General features: G+C 53.5%; 7 protein-coding genes across 7 annotated transcripts; 1 reads left to right on the top strand and 6 right to left on the bottom strand.

Moving 5' to 3' along the window:
* Nucleotides 1–366: 366 nt before the first annotated feature.
* JN550_003382 (uncharacterized protein) lies at nt 367–1,434 on the bottom strand (the record flags this gene model as incomplete). The annotated part of the gene is made up of 1 exon (XM_049314779.1): nt 367–1,434. The coding sequence occupies one exon, from the start codon at nt 1,432–1,434 to the stop codon at nt 367–369; it is 1,068 nt and encodes a 355-aa protein (XP_049174573.1).
* An 802-nt stretch (nt 1,435–2,236) lies between these two features.
* Nucleotides 2,237–3,423, bottom strand: JN550_003381 (uncharacterized protein; the record flags this gene model as incomplete). Its single annotated transcript, XM_049314778.1, has 2 exons — nt 2,237–3,325; nt 3,379–3,423. The coding sequence occupies 2 exons, from the start codon at nt 3,421–3,423 to the stop codon at nt 2,237–2,239; spliced, it is 1,134 nt and encodes a 377-aa protein (XP_049174572.1).
* A 330-nt stretch (nt 3,424–3,753) lies between these two features.
* JN550_003380 (uncharacterized protein) lies at nt 3,754–5,257 on the bottom strand (the record flags this gene model as incomplete). Its single annotated transcript, XM_049314777.1, has 2 exons — nt 3,754–5,048; nt 5,110–5,257. The coding sequence occupies 2 exons, from the start codon at nt 5,255–5,257 to the stop codon at nt 3,754–3,756; spliced, it is 1,443 nt and encodes a 480-aa protein (XP_049174571.1).
* Nucleotides 5,258–5,765: 508 nt separating this feature from the next.
* JN550_003379 (uncharacterized protein) lies at nt 5,766–6,677 on the bottom strand (the record flags this gene model as incomplete). The annotated part of the gene is made up of 2 exons (XM_049314776.1): nt 5,766–6,182; nt 6,252–6,677. The coding sequence occupies 2 exons, from the start codon at nt 6,675–6,677 to the stop codon at nt 5,766–5,768; spliced, it is 843 nt and encodes a 280-aa protein (XP_049174570.1).
* A 1,426-nt stretch (nt 6,678–8,103) lies between these two features.
* On the bottom strand, nt 8,104–8,316 carry JN550_003378 (uncharacterized protein; the record flags this gene model as incomplete). The annotated part of the gene is made up of 1 exon (XM_049314775.1): nt 8,104–8,316. One exon carries the CDS (start codon nt 8,314–8,316, stop codon nt 8,104–8,106), a length of 213 nt encoding a protein of 70 aa, XP_049174569.1.
* Nucleotides 8,317–9,685: 1,369 nt separating this feature from the next.
* Nucleotides 9,686–11,285, bottom strand: JN550_003377 (uncharacterized protein; the record flags this gene model as incomplete). Its single annotated transcript, XM_049314774.1, has 3 exons — nt 9,686–9,962; nt 10,017–10,868; nt 10,933–11,285. The coding sequence occupies 3 exons, from the start codon at nt 11,283–11,285 to the stop codon at nt 9,686–9,688; spliced, it is 1,482 nt and encodes a 493-aa protein (XP_049174568.1).
* Nucleotides 11,286–13,446: 2,161 nt separating this feature from the next.
* On the top strand, nt 13,447–15,185 carry JN550_003376 (uncharacterized protein; the record flags this gene model as incomplete). The annotated part of the gene is made up of 5 exons (XM_049314773.1): nt 13,447–13,630; nt 13,679–13,704; nt 13,775–14,191; nt 14,251–14,705; nt 14,762–15,185. The coding sequence occupies 5 exons, from the start codon at nt 13,447–13,449 to the stop codon at nt 15,183–15,185; spliced, it is 1,506 nt and encodes a 501-aa protein (XP_049174567.1).
* Nucleotides 15,186–15,375: the final 190 nt, after the last annotated feature.

Here is a 15,375-nt window from a genome sequence, read left to right as displayed (position 1 = left end):
CTCAACTTGCTTTTCGCTTTTTCACTTTTTCCTGGTCTTCCTCCCGTACTCCTTGCGCCTTTGGTGCTTTACCAGTTTATGTCTCTGCAACAACCGCTAACTGCTGGTTTCTTTTGGTCCTTTAAACAAGTTACGCAGAGCCTTGCTACACATTGACAGTTGTTTTCTCACATTATGATGCAGCTTTGTTAATCCATACGGTTTTTATTACCTCATCCTAACCCTGCAGGTGGTACTCGACAGTCCATACCAAATCTTGAAAACCATCATACCAACATCAAACCAAGCTTCCCTTCCCCTGATAATACAAGTTTTTCTCGCCTAGTCCCTTGAGTATGCCGTGCCTCCCTTGTGTCCTTGTGCTTTTCATTCTTCTATTGTCTTGATAGAATCGATGCCCAGTTGATCCACTATCAGGGATCTTCCATCAGCTGTCCTGCCAAGAGTGTATCTGGTCACCTCCATTGGTACTCTTTCAGCAGTGCAAGCGGCGTAAATATTGTCCTCGAATTCCTTGGCGATGTTGCGGATTCTTTCCACAACACTATTGACTGGTTGTGGCCGCACAAATTCCTTATATTTGTCCGTGCAGTCTGGAAAGTTGCATTGGCAGACGACTGGGTTCCAAGCGGCATTGATGAGGAGTTGTGTGTGAGAGTCGACGCCGGGGCTGATGCTGATGGCCTTTTGTGGCTGTACAGTGCTGGCAATTCCCAATCCGCAACCTTGTGATTGTTGCGCCTCTTTTTCTAGAGTCATAACCTTGTTATAGGCTGCTTGGTGGTATACCTCGATTGGGTTGACACATGATGATAGGAATTTCTGAGATTCCAAGAAAGGTTCCAGGATTCTTGCCGTTAGGAGTACGTGGAGTCTCTCCTCCCTTTCGTTGATTCGAATTGTCTGAAGATAGAACTTGTTTCTGAGCAGCTGTGTGCGTTCTCTGAAGTTGATGTTCAGACCGTTGACGGATGGGAGTTGAGAAATGAGCGTGGCGGCCGTGTTTGCGCCGGACCAGATTCCAGATATCTCTTGAACTCTCTTGCACTTTAGGAGCAGGATGGGAATGTAAATATTGGCATTCACCTCGATGTTCCAGTTGCGGCGATGAATTAATGTTAAGAAGTGGATATCGTTAAGATTTTCGGTTGACCAATAGGTCTTGCGATGCTGATCTTGCAATTCCAGGACGATACCTTTGGAGCTGATGTGGATTTCGAGAGTTTGATTGGACTTATTGGCAGGCATCAGGGCCCGACAGGCTTCGTAGCGGATTTGACGACAGGTCTGGCGCAGACGGAAGAAATCGAAGCGCTTGAATCCAGTATAAGTTTCGAAGGATTTCTTGTAGCCCTTGCAGATTTCGGAGAGATAGTCTTCCCAAGCAGAATCGGCCTCCATGCGCTCAGATATGGCAACTTGTTGCCAAACCATGTTTCTGAGCTCAGCAGGGAGGGTTAGAAGTGTCAATTTGGCCATTGTATAGGCAATGAAGCAATAAGCCAGACGGCTCAAGCAAGGTGTGAAAGGTGCTCGAAACTGAGAGTGTACTGATCGCGAAGTGGGGAGCCAGAAGAATCAGACAGACTTGCGCTGAATGATTGAGACTGGAAGTGTGCGGTCAGACAGGATTTCAATGTGGGCAAGGTGTGGTCGGGATGTCCATATATATTGGAGGTGATTAAATAATCTCTGAGTTTGATATCTAACTTCGCAAATTCCTTCTCATCTTAGAGTTACAAGCATATAGATGCGAAGTATGATTGAGCACACATGATTTTCAGCTAACTTTACTGATAAAGACTTTGAGCAGGTTTGTTTGTAGTCGAAGTGACTGGTACAGCAATACTGGTGTTGAGCCACAGTCTGTGTACCTTGAGAGCAAACCGAAACTAACAGAATAGTGGACCTCAAGGCTAAGCGGTGTCTGTAAGGCCGAGAAAGCGCGCTGGTAACTTGCAGAAGCTGACAAACTCAAGTCATTGTCTTATATTGCCCCTCAGGCCTGATTGCTATGACGCTGTTAACACTCAGTGGTTTAATAAGGGAAACAACGCTCGCATCATAAACACATATTGATGTGGAAACCCAGTTGCTCAATTGATTCTTTTTTTCCGAACTAACGCCCCTCTATGGTATCCCATAAACATAGACACACACAACCACACAAGTCATAGCCTCAGCAAGCAGGATAATGTCCATCCATCTCATGAAAAGTCATCTACACCTCGGACACCTAGCCTGAGTAGGTGTAGACCATGTTCTGCACCTGGGTCTGCAACTTCTGGCTCTTGGTCTTGAGCGTCTTGATGGACTCGAGGAAGAGCTCGTCACTCTCCCACTGGCCCGTGCTCTCGATCGAGAAGATGAAGTGGTCCCTCTTGCGTCCCAGCTTGACCTTGCCCTCGAACTCCGGGTGCCGCAGCACCTCTCTGCTGACCGTGTCGTACAGCGGGTTGTCGACGGCGGCCATGACCTCGCCCTCGTGGCCGGCGTACTCCTTGTTCGCCTTGACGTGCTGCTTGGTGACCTTCTCCAGCTTGATCGTGCCCGGCATGAAACACTCCTGGAACTTCTTGGCGTCGTCGCCCAGGATCGGCTTCAGAATCTTGATGACGGGCATCAGACGGTAGCTGGCCGTTGCGACGGGCGAGAACTTGGAGTGGTCGGCGCCAATGCCCTTGTGCATGTGCATCTCCAGATCAATGACCTGGCCAGGTCGCATCTTGGCAATCAAGATGTCGGGATTGGTGGGCCGTATTATGTTGTCGCCAGAGAAGTACTGCTCCTGGGCACCGGCAGGCTCGTAGACGATATCCTTGGCGTAGACATGCGCATTGTGGTAGAGCTTGGTCGGGTCCTTCTCGTCGGGTGCGGCGTCCTTGTTGTGGGTACACTCGACCTGCAACTTCAATTGCACGGTGTTGTGGTCGTATGTTGTCGAGTACTGGTCCGCGCCCTCGACGGGCTTGTGCCACCACTTCATCCAGTCCCGAATGCCCTCCTTGCCACCGGTGAAGGGGATAAGCCCCAAGCGATGCGACAGCACCTCATCCTGGACGACCGAGGTGTTGTTTTGGATGAAGACGGTCTCGACCGCGAGTGTAGGAATCTCAGCGATCAGGATACGGCGGAAGGCGTTGGCAATGGACGCGTCCACTCCAATCAACGAGAACTGGGCCTCGTAGTCGTCGTTCTGGTGGAACTCGATCTTCAAGTTCTGTGCGAACCAGTCCTTGTCCCAAGACTCGTCGCCATCTGGGTAGTTGTCGGGGAAGTCGGTCGAGACTGTGTTGGAGACCGTCTCCTTGTTGATGCCAACCGTCTACGATATGTTAGCCGCGCGCCCTAGACTGTCCATGGTAAGTAGCACAATACCTTTCTCGACTCCGGCTCGGGTACACGTCCTGATGAAGGCGCCATGGTGATTTGGTATGTGATGGTGGGGTCGATGGCAGAGTCCGAAGTTCGCGATAAAAAAAAAATTGTTTTCCCTCCAAAAGCCGGGACACGATAACACGCCCCCGGGTTACTAAAATCACCCCACTAGCTTCAACTTCCAAAAAAAGATCCAGCGCTCGGCAAGTCCGGAAGATAGCACTGTATCAGCGAACAACAAGCATCTAGCATTTGTCCTGTCATCTTGTCCTTGGTACACGGTTTATATTATAGTACATTAGAGGATACTCTACAACAGTTGTACAATGGTGATACGTTAGTAAAATACACCCATGCTGCCTCAGGTGCAAGCATCTAGAAAAGCTTCATGCCTTTTCCGGCGGCCTGATCCATGAAAAAGTTCTTCAATGGTCTCATGGCATTGACCGCATTCAGGCCAAATGACCGCAGCGGTACTAGGGGACCGCTCTCCACAGAGTAGAGTTTATGCAGCTTGTCCACCACACCCAGGAGGACGTGGTTCGCAGCATATCTCTCTGAGTTGTAAGCCTCCAAAGACATCCGAGTGCCCAAATCCTGGCCGTGGGTTACCGAAAACTCGATTGCCTTGGCCAGACTCTCGACGTCCCCTTGTCCTTGGTTCAGGCCCTGTCCGGCGAGGGGATGGACTGTGTGCGCCGCATCGCCCACGAGAGCCACCCTCTCTCCAATGTACGTGTCGGCATGACGCAACTTCAACGGGAAAGATGCCACCGACCCTTCTTGTACTCCGACAACGGTCTGCGGTACAGCCTGGTTATTGAATGTTGTGTGCTGCAACCTCCATAGTAGTTCATCCTCTTGCCCCGAGCTCATTGTGTGCATGAACTCTAAGTCTACGGTGTTCAACCGGAACGCTGCGTTCACCAGAGCGATGAAATCCTTTGCGGGCAGACTCTTCAGTAGGGCGGCGTTTGACGGCGTGGTTGACCAGACAAGAGTCGAGTATTTTCCAGGCATCGGGAGCATGGCCACCGGTCCTGTCGGCAGGAATCGCTGATATGCGACCTTCGTGTTCTCCCCGCCCCATCCGTCGCCTTCGAGTTCCAGCGTCGCCACTACGCCATGTCTCTGGTAGTCCCAACCCCGGCTCTCGATGCCTGCAAAGGCCCTGACGGGGCTATTCGCACCATCTGCTCCGACGAGCAGCCGGGCGGCAAGCTGTTTACCTCCGGATAGGTGTACAACGGGCCATTGGTTCAGATCTAGCTCCTCAGTCTCCTCGCCGAATGTGATGTTTTCCACCCGTGCGGATTCAAATATCGTAGTGCCCTGCAGCTGATCCAGGCGGCTTAACAACCCTGACGTCAGGTTCAGGTTCTCGGTCATGTACGCAATGGTATTCCCGCTGCGAGCTCCATTCTCCCAGTCGAACTCGATGCGCGCGTCTGTCACTCCGTCCCAGACCTGCATCTCATGATAAGGCTGGATGCGCTGGCGCTGCAGATGGCCCCAAGCCCCTATCTTGTCTAGGAATTGCGCGGAGGAGGGCGTGAGGGAGCTGCAGCGGTTCGAGTACCGGTCCGGAGGGAGCTTCCACGATCGGGTTTTCGAGAGATCCTGAGCTTCGACGAGAGCGATTCGGAGTCCGGCCGTGACTGGGTTTGCGCCTGGTTCAGCAGGTCAGCGCATCGCTCAAGTTAAATTTGAAATGGTGGACGAGAGACGTACGGAGAGCTGTCAGGAGACTTAGACCTGCAGGCCCGCCGCCAACACAGACGACGTCGTAGATGTCCGGCTGCGGTTGACTTGAGTACGCTCGGCGCCACTGAGTCCCTAGCCAACGACTGCAGGTTCGGCAAACGGACGCGGCCGGCATTCTAAGCCTCTGCCCTCGCGAGACTAAAGCCTCCATCTCGTTCCGTGTACTGTTTGCTGACAAGGGACGAGAATCGCATGATTGCAAGTCTGGAGGTGTTGGTGATGGGTACTAAGTAGTGACGGCTGCCGAAGTTTCCCCGCTACGCAAGACGAATGATTGACTGCATGCATCGTACCACCCTGAATCCCATATTCTCCCCTTATGTAACTGGCTGCACTTCACGGTTGATATAGATGCAGAGTTCATAATTTAGAAGATTCGAAGACCGTATTTCATCATCATGTTGACTATCTGAAAACTGGAATACAATGGTATTTCCTCGTCTAAGCCCCAAACCGGAACGCGCGTGTACAAACTGCCGTGAACATTTCATTACCCCCAAGACAGCCATGCTCCTAAAATACAAGCCACCAATACTGAAACGAAGGCTGCCACCGTCGAAGATACGTAATTAACGTCAGCCAAGAGAAGCAACGCAATCGGAACCCCTGTGATATACCCCGTCCTAAGAGGCAACGCCGACTGTGGCCGTCCCAGGTACTCCGGGTTGAGCATCTGAGGTGGATTCGCTACGGGGAGCCTCCACGGCCTGGTCTCGGGAATGAGTCTTGTGCAGGGTGTCCAAGAAGTTGGACCCGCTAGCACCGGCCGAAGTTGAGGCCTCGGGCTCGGCCGCAGCGTTGACAGGCTCATCGTCCAGAGTGAGCCGCCAGTTACGCAGGTCATCCTCGGCGTCGTTCAATATCTGGCGAGCCTCGCCCCCATGTCTGTATTCCGTCCTTGCATCACCAGGTGTTACGGGCGCGTCATCGAGGAGCGAAAGCAGGCGGCGTCCGTGCTTCGCAAGAATGATCTGTCGCTCTGCCCTCTCAATGACCGCTTCGAACTCTGCAGCGTAGGCCTCCTTGAGCTTTTGACGTGTCTGAATAGCGTGTTAGTGTCCAAGTCATAGGAGCCTGCAAATTGGGTGTTGTCAGCTGCAAGTACTCACGATATTTGTCAGTTGCGCCTCTGCAACGAGGTTCTCAGCCTCAGCTCTGACAAGCTCCTGCTCCAAGACGACGATCTTTGTGCTCTGCGGCTCCTTGATCTTCAACTTCTGGATCTCGTCTGCGATCTTGGCCTTGTTGTCACGACTGGGCTGGACGCTCTTCTCCGTGTTACGGATGACTTTGAGTATGGTCCGGGATTCCTCGAGGTTTTGCGCGTACGTGTCTTCCTGGACACCGAGCTCCGACAAGACTACACCGATCTTGTCACTGATATCTGAGACGGCATCATCTTGAGTACCCTCGCCCCACTCAGAGAGCTGAGTGCCGATGACCGTGCGCTCCTTGCCTGCGGTATCGTGCGCCGTGATCAAGTCGTTCGACGACTTGATAACCTTGTACAGCTTGCGGGACAGCTCGGGCTGCATGTTACCGCGGAGTGATCCGAACGAGAACGGCCTGCGACCCGGGGGTGAGGTCGGTCCAGAGCCCCCTGACTTCGCCTTGTTCGAGCGGATGGAGAGAGCGCGATTCCTGTGTGTCCATGATTCTGGTAAGTAAGGGTACAATCCTTTGCAAATCTTGAGGTTCAACGCAGCGTGGCCGGGGCGACGATATAGGCGATCGGAAAGCTCCGATTCATTCGTCTCTTCGGATATGTTCAACTCTTTTCTCGAAAGAAACTCCGTCTCGAGGAAGTCCCCGCCCTGCTCCACCGCATGAATCTCGACTGCAGGAGGTTGCTTCTAGCCCCATCCCTGCGTTGTTTCTTCGGGCTTCAAGAACGAGAGGCTCTTGCGACGGATGTCTCGGAACATATCCATGATTGCATGTAACCAGTGCTGACCGTGTGTAGTGAGACTGTTGTACTTACATATTGGTGGCTTTCTGGGGAGGACTGCTCTGGAGTGGTGATGAGGTGTTTACGTCTAGGATGAGTTAGCAGTTCGTTCTTTCCTGCGCATTATAATTCATCTCTTTGATCCAGCACTCTATCCATCGAGCAGCAGCGACGAACACTGCCAAGTGCAGGCCCACCAGGAAGCATGCCTGTCAGACTTACAAGAGTTGGTTGGAGGAGAGTGCTTGCTGTGATTCCAGATGCCAGTGTCAATCAGTGGGGCACAGAATACGAGACGTTGCAATATAGTCGAACAGGGGCCGGGATTGAGAGTTTCGGCGTGTAAGTCGAAGTTGGAACAATGCAGGTAATATATTCTTCTACCTTACTTTTCTGCGCAGACCTAGGAAATGTTATGATCTGTAACAGCAGACTAGGTAGACTGCAATCATAAGCTACGAGCCCCTATCACCAAAAAAATGCGTGCTCATGATCACAGCCGGGCTATCACCAGTGGAATCTGATGACGAAAGTGCGAATAAATGACATCATGTTTCTCGATACTACTCTTCATTTGGCGTAACTGTCAACTGAGACCCCCGCTCCGGCTTGGCCATAGCGCCGCACAGGCGCGCCAGACCACCCACACCACCTGGGCACCTCAATTGAACGAACCCCTCCACACCGGGAGTCCCCTATGACGCACCGAAAGCCTCGGTGGTGCCAATTCGTCGTACGCCGGACGCTTTTTGTATGAGAAAACTTCAGAGACCACCACCCCGACCCGATGACAACCAAGAGAAAGAAATTTGACGCCGGCGCCTCATATATCGGGATTAAACATCTTTAAAACAAGTAGCAAAGAAGAAGCCGCATTTTCTCTTCGTAGTTAAGTGATACACCACGACACGATGCTGAGCGTCCCGGGGTTGGTGTGAGTGGCCAAGGGATCAGCTTGCATTGCGTCCTCCCCCCTTCTATAAGATTTCGAGGCAAAATGCCCCCATTATTGCTTAAACGTATTTGGTTCTGCTGGTCCGCTCGGTGTAGACGACCGGGCCGCTGCGCCGGTAGCTGCTCGTGCTCACGCGCGGGCTGTGTGTATGGTGGGAGTGGTAGCTCGCCCGCGGCGCGTGCGAGTGGTGGTGATGGTGGCGGGCTTGTCGCACGGGAATGATCTCCTCGTGGTAATAGTACCGCTTCTTGGGCTCTGCTCGGAAGCACATGTTTTGCGCGGAGACGTAGGTGCGGGTTGTAGTCGTTGTGTAGGTCATTTATAAGGCGGGCTCCTGTGCTGAGCCGGAGTATAGTTCACGATGGATGCGGAGGGATTAGGTTTGCTTCCGTGTGACGACCGTCTAAGAGATGTCGAATAGATTGAATATAGTCAAGTGATTAATTAGATGAGTTGAAGAACACAGCGAAAGACGTGGACAGAGCCTGGTATTTATCTAGATTCCGGGGACTCTGCCACGGCGAACCGTCCTAGCATCTTCGATGACAACCAAGACAGTCCCAAGGTCCCTCGCATCACACCGAGCCTGATCGCCCGAAAAAAGAACAAAAAGCCCATGGTCAAGCGGGCGTATCACGCGGGCTTCCAAGGCGGTTTCTCAGGGTTCCTCTGAGTACTACAGTATATCAAGTTCTCCCGGTAAGAGCCAGGTTGCGATCCCTGCACACTCCCTGGTCCAAGCGAGCTGACTGAGAAGGATCCCAGTTCCCTGCAACGCACACCACCACATCGACGCGGCCCGGCGTTTTCTGTCCAAGGCCATGGCGGTTTTCCGCCTTGAGAGCCTCACGACACGGGCCCTGACCGTTACGTCCAGAGCCTCTAGCTCAGAACTCTCTTGTGTCGTGTGAGCAAGGCCGTGGCAAACCAAGTCGGCGGAGCCAAGGCCACGGCAGACTCAACACGAGCGGCGGTTGCCTCCGTAACCCTAACCGCAGCGTCGGTCAACCTGAGATGCAACCTAGGACTCGAACTTTTCGCGACTGTCTACGCCAACCCCTCCGAGCCAAGGTGAGACCACGGATTCTGTGCAACGGTGTCTAGACAGCCGGGCGACGATCCTCCAGATGATCCGACCGTCCTGCCGTGTAAGTGCAGACAGAGGTTATGCGGGTTCGCATTAGGAGCCTGGCCTATGATGATGCAGCGACGTCAGCCTGCAGCAGTAGGCGACTGAGGGTGGTGGAGTCGGCTGTGGTCAGCCACACGGTCTTCAACGGCTGGCACGGGAGTTTTTGAGACTAGACCCTTGGACCCTGCATCGACCCTTCGAATTTCTGGTGGTGTCTAGGTTCAGGCTGCAACTGGCTCTGGGTGTTTCAGACATTCGTTTCCATAGTCACTCGCTGAGAGGTCAACTTGGGCTATCGAGATCCTCGAGATCCCCCGACTTGCAGCAGGAGTCTGGCGGTGAAGTGCCTGTAATCAAACCAAAACCCAGATATAGAACAAGTCACGGGCAAATCAGAATCATATCATAGTGTCATTTCCTCTCTTTCTTCTCTCCGCTCAAATACTGAGAACCATGCGCTTTTCCATGGTATTTACATACAATTACAATTGTCCGCTCTCGCCCTGCTCTATTTGGTAGAGAACTTGACCTCGACCTTGGATAGTAACCAAGTTCCAACAAAAACAGAGATGACGCTGCTAAAGATAACAAGGGGCTTGCGGAGGCTGGCAAGCAGCGAGTAGTCGTAGGACACGTACAGCTCGCGGTCCCTGAAGTCGTCAGGGACGTTGCGAGCCTTGATCGTCAAGACGGTGCGACCAATCGTGTCCAGGTAGGTCTTCTGCTGGTCCACCACAGACTCGGTGATGGACGACTCTGGGATCGACGTGTAGTACTTGACATTCCTATGCACATGATTAGTAGATGAGAGGTGATTCCGTTTCGGGGCTGGAGCTTACTCGGCACCCTCCGGCAGAAGAATTCGCAGGTGGATCTGCTCGTATTCGATACCCTCGGCCTGCTTAGGGCCCTCGAGGAACGGAACCTTGAGGAGATAGCCGTCACCAGACTTCTTCTTTAGATAGTTCTTGGAGTCCGAGTTCCAGCCGATGGTGAAGGGGTATTTCCATCCGCCGAACACGGGGTACCGAGGCTTGATCTCGAGCGAGGCCTCGCGCCTGTTGGTTCGGAACCGCGAAGTCGACACATTGCCAATAGCATCTGTGAAGTAGGCATCCTTGCTTCCACCATCGAGCTGAAACTTCATCTCCTTAAGAGCGTACGACTGCGGGTTGAAATATTGTGACTGTGCCCACTTGACTCGGTTGAACAGTGCCGACAGGTTGGCCCCGCGGTTGAACAGGGTGTAGCGCTCCTCAAAGGCGACGTTTCCTCCCCAGTGGCTGATCTCCACATCGCGCTCGAGGGCAGAGACGTGGGTAACGGGCTTGGTGAACTCGAAGCGGACCTTGACGGGCGACACAGCTCCAGCGGGGACTTCGGGGAAGGGACCGTAGACGAGCTTGGAGCCCTGCTTCTGTGGAAACTCGTCCACATCACCGTGGCCGGCAATCCTGGTGTAGTCGGGGATATCGGACGAGGCAAACTTGACTTCGGTCTTCTGCTTCAGCGTAGGGTAGGCGGACTGGCAGTATGCGGAGAAGGGGTAGACGAGGTACTGCTTCTCTGTCTGCTCGATGGCGGCCGGGAGTGGTGTGTACGCCTTGAGGTAGTAGTAGGAGATGCCTAGAGTCTGTTGGGCCTTGGGCTGAAGGGGCGTCGGCAGGTGGATTCGGTAGTACTGCGTGTCACTGTAGTCTCCTTGTCAGCTACCAGAGCTGCTGGAAACGGCACAAGGCGGCTGGCTCGCCCTACCTCAATGGATCAAACTCGACAGCCTCGACGGCGAAGCCGGTCACGGCAGCATCCTTGCGGTCTTTCACCTCGATGCCGCCGATTCTCTCCATCTGATCGCCGGTGAATGGCAGGAAGTACTCATCCTGAGGCTCCCCCGAGGCATTCTCGATCACGACATTGACCGACTCCTTGGCAAAGTTCTTCTCGAGCGAGATGGCATGGACAAGATTGTTGTTCTTGAAGACCTGGGGCGGCTTGAAGGTGGACGGCAGGACGACTTTGGAAATCGAAGGACCAGCTACGTTGGCGTCGGCTGCTACCGGCGACAGGAGGGACAGGAACGCGGTCGCAAAAGCTGCGATCGACTTCATGATGGAAAACCTTGCCGCGAGGAGTGCTCAACCATTGAGCAGCTCCAGGAACGCGCGATTGGTGACAAGAAGGGGAAGGAAAAAGGAAGTCGAGGCGGTGGCAGCAAAAGATGCGTCGTGGACTTGCGAGATGTCTTGGCTTGGCCCGGCCTGGCTTCAAGACAGCTACACATCAACTCACAGCTGTCCTCCAAGAAGCTTACGTTGCGCCTTTCGGGGTCCCTTGGGTCGGAATTGAGGGCTTTGTTTAATCCGGTCAGGGAAGTGGAGTGGAGTCGGGGGTGGCCCAGGTACCTAGGTACTTGTCCACAGGCCAGGTGGACTACCTTACCATGGTACAGGGGATGCCCCGTCCCTTATCGATAAGAGTTCCTGATCCAGGACAGAACCCCCACCAGGGAGCCAATTGGGCCCGTCTCATCCCACCTGCGACTTGAATTCGGGTCGCGGGGTGGTTTCTGACAGCTCATACGTACCTCCCACAGAGCCATCCTGGCGTGCATTGGATAGAGCCGAGACATGGAGGTGTCTGGCCTGCCAGCGTCTGTAGAAAACCATCAACAAAGCCCGAGGTTGAGAGCTTGAGAGGCAACGGGAAACCCTTTGTGTTATGTCTCAACATTTACGAAACTTTCGGTGTAATTGCAATTGGCCAATCCAATCCGCGCAAGCGTCTGCAGCTGCGACTAGGAAGCCTCGATACCACCTTGACAGAGCTGACAGCCAACTCGGAGCGGCATGGCACGATGATGCATCCATGAGCATCGTTGGGGGACCTCCATCCGGGCATAGTGCCTCACTACTGGGCACCTCGTCTGATGCCCCTACGCGCTCGACCTTCCCTCCGTGCTTCGCTGTCACCGCGCTACTCCTCCACACCGCTCTAGAACGTAGTACTATGGCTCACAACTTGCGTACTGTAGGTAGTGACATGTTGAGTCGACCCACTTACAAGGGTCCCAATAGGGCCTCACTGCTCTTGGGAACCGGCGCCGCGGCCTTGCTCCGGCCGGTAGGTTGCTGAGGCGTGGGACTCGGTGGGCTTGGACTCCCATTTTAGGGGATCGATCAATGGTTTCTGTGCAGTGCAGGGCTGGCAGGAAGCTTGGACTGACGCAGTAGTTTCAGCCAACCTTACTAACAACCCCTCACCGGACCCTCCCCTGGACGGACGCGCCCAACTTCACCACCGCCACTGCACCACGAGCTGACGAGTAAGTTTTGCAGCTCTGAGGAATTTTCTGGACAGAAAGATTGACTTCTTTTCTTCTTTCTTGTGCATTTCAGCTTGTGACCTTACAGCAACGTCCCCTCCCTTGACTGTGCTATCTCCATAGAATTATCTGCCTTTTGCAGTCTCAGCTCTTCGTGGGTCCCACCTGTCACTGGTTGCGTCACTAGACTTGAAGCTCAACTGCCCTCCAGGTTTCCCTTCGCCCTCGACAAGACCGACAAATCGCCAACATGGTCGGATTGGGTCCTCGCAAGCCACCGTCCCGAAAGGGTATGTAGTACCTGCCGCCCGTTTCCATTGCGTCTATCCTTTGGGGTTTGTTTTTGATTCTGGCCGTCGCCCGTTGCTGGTCGGACAGACGGATACCCGGAAGTTCCTGGGAGAAGCTCCGCGAAGCTCCCGAATGGATCGCATCTGGGAATGGGTCTTGGGGAGTAATCTCCCCGAGGGCAAAAACATCATCTGTGTCCACCTTTTACCACAGGCTTGGTCGCTGAGCCAGGCTTTGTGAGAGACGTGCGAGATATGTCCCTACGTCAGAGTGGCAGGCGCAACTCCACCGAAGACAGATGACATGGCATCGACGTTTGCCGGCAAGGTCGTTCAAGCGGACTGGTCGGATGGTTGATAAGCTCTGCCTCTGCTGACGGCGAGCTCGAATCTCAAACACCAAGCTATGCCTCAGGATTGCACCAGATCTTTCTGATTCATCGCCCTACCCTATGACATTTTGCTTCCCGCAAACGATTCATCTCCTAGCATCCTTGCACACACCTTACATAGTTCAAGAGTCTCGTATCTGCCTGTGATACGATATATCATTCCCTATGCTCTCACCAACACAACCGCCGCGTCCTCGATCCAGTCAAAGTCTCTGGAGATGGTCGTCCGCCTGTGGCGCCACCACGCGGAGGCACACTTATCACCATGGTTGTCTTTCTCGATCGTGCATCTTTCGCCCACAATACTAACTCGCGGTGTCTCTCAGGATCGATGGCCGATGTTCCCAAGGACTTGCTCCAAGAGATCAAGAAGCTTGAGGAGCAATTTACTGTCGATACGAGCAAGTTGAAGCAGATCTCTGACCATTTCGTCACCGAATTGGAGAAGGGTATGTGCTTGCCTCCAGAGGCGTCGTGTCAGGGCTAATGTGTCGCAGGTCTCAGTGTTGAGGGTGGTAGCATTGTACGTTCTCCCCCTTGGACAACCTCTTGGCCCGCGACCTGCGAGAACTAACGAGTGACGCGATATATAGCCCATGAACCCTACATGGGTTATGGCTTTCCCCGACGGCTACGAGACCGGCACATACTTGGCTCTGGATATGGGTGGCACGAACTTGCGTGTTTGCGAGATCACTTTGACGGATAACAAGTCGGAGTTCGACATCATTCAATCCAAGTACCGCATGCCCGAGGAGCTTAAGACGGGAGAGTCCGAGGAGCTCTGGGAATACATTGCCGACTGTCTGCAACAATTCATTGATACCCACCACGGAGATACCCCGCCTACCGAAGGCGGCAAGATTCCTCTTGGTTTCACATTCTCCTATCCAGCCTCTCAAAACTACATCGATGAGGGTGTCCTTCAGCGATGGACCAAGGGCTTTGATATTGCTGGCGTCGAGGGCGAGAATGTGGTCCCTATGCTTGAGGCTGCCCTTGACTCCCGGGTGAGTTTACAGGCCTGGACTGTACATTCGTCTCATAATACTAAACTGAACAATCCTAGGGCGTTCCCATCAAGGTCTCTGCCTTGATCAACGACACGACTGGTACCCTGATTGCCTCCGCCTACACGGATCCCAGGATGGCTGTCGGCTGTATCTTCGGCACGGGTTGCAACGCTGCGTACATGGAGAACTGTGGCTCGATTCCTAAGCTGGCTCACATGAACCTGCCAGCGGATGCCCCCATGGCTATCAACTGCGAGTGGGGCGCTTTCGACAACGAGCACAAGGTCCTGCCCCGGACGCCCTACGACATCATCATTGACAAAGAGTCGCCGCGACCTGGCCAGCAGGCGTTTGAGAAGATGATTGCAGGTCTCTACCTCGGAGAGATCTTCCGTCTAGTCATGGTGGATCTTCACGACAACAAGGACATCCACATGTTCGAGGGTCAGGATCTCAAGCAGCTCCGAAAGCCTTACTCCTTGGATGCCTCATTCCTCTCCGCTATTGAGGAGTAAGTCTATCGAAGTTTTAATAATTGGACGTGTTCATGATACTGATGCTATATAGCGACCCCTTTGAGAACTTGCAAGAGACTGCAGATCTCTTCTCTGATAAGCTCAACCTGGCTTGCACCCGCCCCGAGCTCGAACTCATTCGCCGCACTGCGGAACTGATCGGCACACGTGCTGCGCGCCTGTCCGCCTGTGGTGTTGCTGCTATCTGCAAGAAGAAGAACATGCAATCGTGCCACGTTGGTGCGGATGGTTCCGTTTTCAACAAGTACCCGCACTTCAAGGCACGCGGCGCTCAGGCCCTACGCGAAATCCTCGACTGGCCGGCAAAGAAGAGTCTCAGAGAGGAAGACCCCATCGAGATCCTGGCCGCCGAAGATGGTAGCGGTGTGGGCGCTGCTCTCATTGCGGCTCTGACCCTGAAGCGTGTCGAAGCCGGCAACCTTGCAGGTATCCTTCACCCGGAGAACTTTAGATAATAACATTGCCCGAAGGCAACGGACCATTCTGCACTAGCGTTCCTTACGCGGTAGAAATGGGCAAGCATTATAGAATAGACAACTCTGCTGGCTATATTTCTAGTGGTCATCTACGATACGTTGTGAATTATACACAAATAGTTTACGTGTCACAATTTGGGCGGCCGTCTTCAAGGCGTTCTGATCCTAC

Source organism: Neoarthrinium moseri, assembly GCF_022829205.1.
Source record: "Neoarthrinium moseri strain CBS 164.80 chromosome Unknown scaffold8_Wmoseri_CBS_16480, whole genome shotgun sequence".
NCBI classification, from domain to species: domain Eukaryota; kingdom Fungi; phylum Ascomycota; class Sordariomycetes; order Amphisphaeriales; family Apiosporaceae; genus Neoarthrinium; species Neoarthrinium moseri.
Note: the sequence above shows the minus strand (reverse complement) of the source record. Positions and strands in the feature narration are given on the sequence as shown.